The sequence below is a fragment of the Capricornis sumatraensis genome, chromosome 19, assembly GCF_032405125.1.
Source record: "Capricornis sumatraensis isolate serow.1 chromosome 19, serow.2, whole genome shotgun sequence".
Classification (NCBI taxonomy): domain Eukaryota; kingdom Metazoa; phylum Chordata; class Mammalia; order Artiodactyla; family Bovidae; genus Capricornis; species Capricornis sumatraensis.
The window spans coordinates 58674107-58678011 of NC_091087.1; the positions used below are offsets into that span (position 1 = coordinate 58674107).

Here is a 3905-nt window from a genome sequence, read left to right on the forward strand (position 1 = left end):
TTAAAGAGATTTCTCATTGTCTTCCATCTTGCTTTGTTTCCAAAGAGAAGTCAATGAGGAGTAAGACATTATTTCTACCTTGTTCTTATAATGTGTCCTATTTCTGTGACAATTTTAAAAATTATTTTTCCTTTCTCTTTGGTTATCTGCAGTTTGATTGTGATATGTCTTGGTAGGTTTTCCTTGTTTTAAGCTTGGGTTTGGGGGTTGTTTTATAATCACATGTTTGGAAACAATTGCCTTTATTTCTCCAAATATATTTCTACCTTACAGCTTTTGTCTGATACTCTGATTATATGTATGCTTGACTTTTTAAAATATTTTTCTCACTGAACTTTTGTTCACTTTTTTCTCCATAGTGTTTCAATATGATTAATATGTATTGCCCTGTCTCTACTTACAGAGATTATTGGAGTTCTTTGTTTGATAACCCTCTCGTTTCTGGTACTTTGCCCCATAAAGTCAGGCCACTTTAGAGTCTCTGCACTGCAAGCTCAGTCCTGTTCAATTAATTAAGACTGTTCATGCTTTGCCTTGATTTCTCTCCTTGTGCTATGGTTCGGAAAGTGTCTCTAGGGCTCAGTGATAAGGTTCATTTTTTTTCCCCCTTTTTTCAAGCGTCACAATTCTCTGCTTCCTTTCTTCCAATGTCTGAAAACTGTAGTTTTATATATTTTGGTACAGTTTCTTTTTTTTTAAATTTTGTTTATTGTGGAAAGGTAAAGTACTACTTATTCTGTCATAAACAGAAGAGTAAGACTATTTCACTTGTGGAGAATGACAGTCTTATTCGTTGCAACCATAATTAATATGACACAAAATGGGCATAAAATAAATCAAAGCTATAAGAATAGATTTTATTTATAAAAGTAGGTGCATCATTTCTAGAATAATTCCATATTTCATATTTTCACCAATTAAACAATTGGGTAATTTTCTGAAGCTGTTTTCCTTTTTCATATTTAAAACTGCTTGTACTTTTTGAGAATTTTAATCACATATGTGTTAGTATTTTTATGTTTATTTTCAAGAGCAAATACTTAAGATCAAGTTGGAAATGAAATTGTCAAGTTTTAAAAATTAAATTTGGATAAATATAAGTGCACTGAGATTTTTCAGAAAAGAAAAATGGAATATGACATCTTCTTGGATTCACTGTCAAGTATTTTGATCACTGCTTTCTATAAATTATCATCAGAAATCCACATTATATCACATAAACCTAATATTTAAGGAGCTTAGAGCATTTATGGTAAATTTTTAGCCTTTTAATTTTTGAGAACTAGATCCTGTGTTTGCAGCTAGGATGTGAAGATTGTACTATTTTCAAGATAGTTTGTAAAGATGAATAAAATTTAATTAAAAATTAATTACTTTCAATATCTTGCCACAAGTTTAACAAATTTTCTCTTATTATTTCTGCTCAGACATATAAATTGAAATACTTGCTCATTGGTAAATATGTCTAAGCTTTTGAATTTACGAGATGTCTTTTAAGGGGTTAGTAGAAGTTTTCCTGATCTCCTGCCCTCCAGTCTGGGATGAATATCTCTTTTTTGTGAACCTATGGAGTACCCTGGGCATATTTCAAAAACAGCACTTAATTTATAGAATTATAACAATCTGTTGACTTTTTCATTTTCACCATTTGATTTTAAAACTCACGAGGTCATGAGTGGTATATTTTTATCCTAATGTCTATATACTGACAATACAGAGTTAATATTTTTACTTGATTAAATAAGCAAATGAATAAATTTTAACTTACATTAAAAAGACTAATTAGGAATATGAACTCTATTCAAATGATTGGTTGCTAAAACTGTATTCTGTGTCTTCTCTTACAGGCTCTTAAATCTGATCTACAATGGAAAAATTTCTTTTTTATCTGTTTTTCATTGGCATAGCAGTGAAAGCTCAGATCTGTCCGAAGCGCTGTGTCTGTCAGATTTTGTCTCCTAATCTTGCAACCCTTTGTGCCAAGAAAGGGCTTTTATTTGTGCCACCAAACATTGACAGAAGAACTGTGGAACTGCGTTTGGCAGACAATTTTGTTACAAATATTAAAAGGAAAGATTTTGCCAATATGACCAGCTTAGTGGACCTGACTCTGTCCAGGAATACAATAAGTTTTATTACACCTCATGCTTTTGCTGACTTACGGAATCTGAGGGCATTGCATTTGAATAGCAACAGATTGACTAAAATTACAAATGACATGTTCAGTGGGCTTTCCAATCTCCATCACTTGATATTGAACAACAATCAGCTGACTTTAATTTCTTCTACAGCATTTGATGATGTCTTTGCCCTTGAAGAGCTGGATCTGTCATATAATAATTTAGAAACAATTCCATGGGATGCTGTTGAGAAGATGGTTAGCTTGCACACCCTCAGTTTGGACCACAATATGATTGATAACATTCCTAAGGGGACTTTCTCCCATTTGCACAAGATGACTCGGCTAGATGTAACATCAAATAAGTTGCAGAAGCTACCGCCTGACCCTCTCTTTCAGAGAGCTCAGGTCCTAGCAACCTCAGGAATCATAAGCCCTTCTACTTTTGCATTAAGTTTTGGCGGAAACCCTTTGCATTGCAATTGTGAACTGCTGTGGTTGAGACGTCTATCCAGAGAAGATGACCTGGAGACCTGTGCTTCTCCAGCACTTTTAACTGGCCGCTATTTTTGGTCCATTCCTGAGGAAGAGTTTCTGTGTGAGCCTCCTCTCATTACTCGGCATACCCACGAGATGAGAGTCCTGGAGGGTCAAAGGGCAACCCTGAGGTGCAAAGCCAGGGGAGACCCCGAACCTGCAATTCACTGGATTTCTCCTGAAGGGAAGCTTATTTCAAATGCAACAAGATCTCTGGTGTATGATAATGGAACACTTGATATTCTTATAACGACTGTGAAGGATACAGGTGCTTTTACCTGCATTGCTTCCAATCCTGCTGGGGAGGCAACACAAACGGTGGATCTTCATATCATTAAGCTCCCTCACTTACTAAACAGTACAAACCATATCCACGAGCCTGATCCTGGTTCTTCAGACATCTCCACGTCTACTAAGTCAGGTTCTAACACAAGCAGTAGTAACGGTGATACTAAAATAAGTCAAGATAAAATTGTGGTGGCAGAAGCAACATCATCTACTGCACTACTTAAATTTAATTTTCAAAGAAATATCCCGGGAATACGTATGTTTCAAATCCAGTACAATGGTACTTATGATGACACCCTTGTTTACAGGTAAGAAAAATTAAGCCAATTTTTATACTTGCCCTACATATTAGTGTAGGGCTTGATAAAATACTGCTGATTTTTTTAATTGGCAGTGCCACTCTCTATTGTAGTTGAAATGCTCCATATTTTTAAGTATATAATGTAAGGCTCATGAAAGGTGAATACATGTGGGGAAATATTTTGAATGATGTTATTTTCAGTGAGTTCAAATTTATTTTTAATATTATGCTTACCTACTTTCTTCCCCTCATCTAAGAGATGTGACTATCAGAGAACAAGATTTATTTATTTTAAAAATTCAAAAACATACCAGAATTTACACATCCACATGAGTGTTCTTTCCTTCAAGGAAGTCCTGTTGGGAGGCTATACCATTATCCCAATAACGCTGCCATTGCTCAAAGCACTTTTGGAATTATCTTTAGAACCTTCGTCATACTATTTTGAATATCCTCAGTGGTGGCAAATCTTCGTCTTTTGAGGGTGAATTTGAAATTTGGAAACAAGCAAAAGCCATTTGGAGCCAAGTCTTGTGAATAAGGTGGGTGATCAAGATGGGTATTGCCATTTTTGGTCAGAAATAGGATGTAACTATAAAATAATGAGACTGATTTTTTGACTGGTTGTGTGTGTGTGTGTGGTGCTTCATATACACTGGT

General features: G+C 35.0%; 1 protein-coding gene across 1 annotated transcript; it reads left to right on the top strand.

Annotated features, from left to right (window-relative positions):
* The first annotated feature begins 1867 nt into the window (after positions 1-1867).
* Positions 1868-3256, top strand: LRFN5 (leucine rich repeat and fibronectin type III domain containing 5). The gene has a single exon (XM_068991330.1). The coding sequence runs from the start codon at positions 1868-1870 to the stop codon at positions 3254-3256; it is 1389 nt and encodes a 462-aa protein (XP_068847431.1).
* The last annotated feature ends 649 nt before the right edge of the window (positions 3257-3905 follow it).

Excerpts from the sequence above, each read along its gene's own strand:
- LRFN5 (XM_068991330.1), top strand. The coding sequence starts at position 1,868 with ATGGAAAAATTTCTTTTTTATCTGTTTTTCATTGGCATAGCAGTGAAA.